The sequence below is a fragment of the Sphaeroforma arctica genome (assembly GCF_001186125.1).
Source record: "Sphaeroforma arctica JP610 unplaced genomic scaffold supercont1.15538, whole genome shotgun sequence".
In the NCBI taxonomy this organism is placed as follows: domain Eukaryota; class Ichthyosporea; order Ichthyophonida; genus Sphaeroforma; species Sphaeroforma arctica.
Genome location: NW_014025020.1, coordinates 1 through 506, shown reverse-complemented (window position 1 = coordinate 506; position 506 = coordinate 1). Strand labels below are relative to the sequence as shown.

The following is a 506-nucleotide window of genomic DNA, read 5'->3' as shown; positions in this document are numbered from 1 at the left end:
CACACACACACACACACACACACACACACTCCCCCACCACACACCACACCACCCAACACACACACACATATATATATATATACACAACACACATACACACACACACACACACATACACATTTACACACATACACACTGTTCCATCGACGATAGTATACTTGTCCTTTCATGCAACCGACTAACCTCCACCATTCATTCAACAGACTGAGCGACAGAGAGACAGTCGATACCACAACGAAGCGAACGACAACGTCGACTTGGCCACAGACAGCCCCACCAACCAATCAGATCCCATGGACAAGGACATTAAGGTCCAAGGGGATTCGCGAGGGTCATTCTGGACCCAAACGCTGACGCTGAGTCATCGCACTTTGTCCAATTTGGGGCGAGATCCGCACCTGATTATAGGACATTGGGCTGTGGGTATTATGACGGGGGTGGTGCTTGGATTGTTATACTTCAATTCAGGTGTGTAGGCGGCTTAGAGTGTTTAATACTTGCAAGCA

The 506-nt window shown here is 48.2% G+C and overlaps 1 protein-coding gene across 1 annotated transcript; it reads left to right on the top strand.

Annotated features, from left to right (window-relative positions):
• Positions 1 to 203: 203 nt before the first annotated feature.
• On the top strand, positions 204 to 476 carry SARC_18306 (hypothetical protein; the record flags this gene model as incomplete). The annotated part of the gene is made up of 1 exon (XM_014287612.1): positions 204 to 476. A coding segment is annotated over one exon (273 nt), but the record flags the coding sequence as incomplete, so codon positions are not given.
• Positions 477 to 506: the final 30 nt, after the last annotated feature.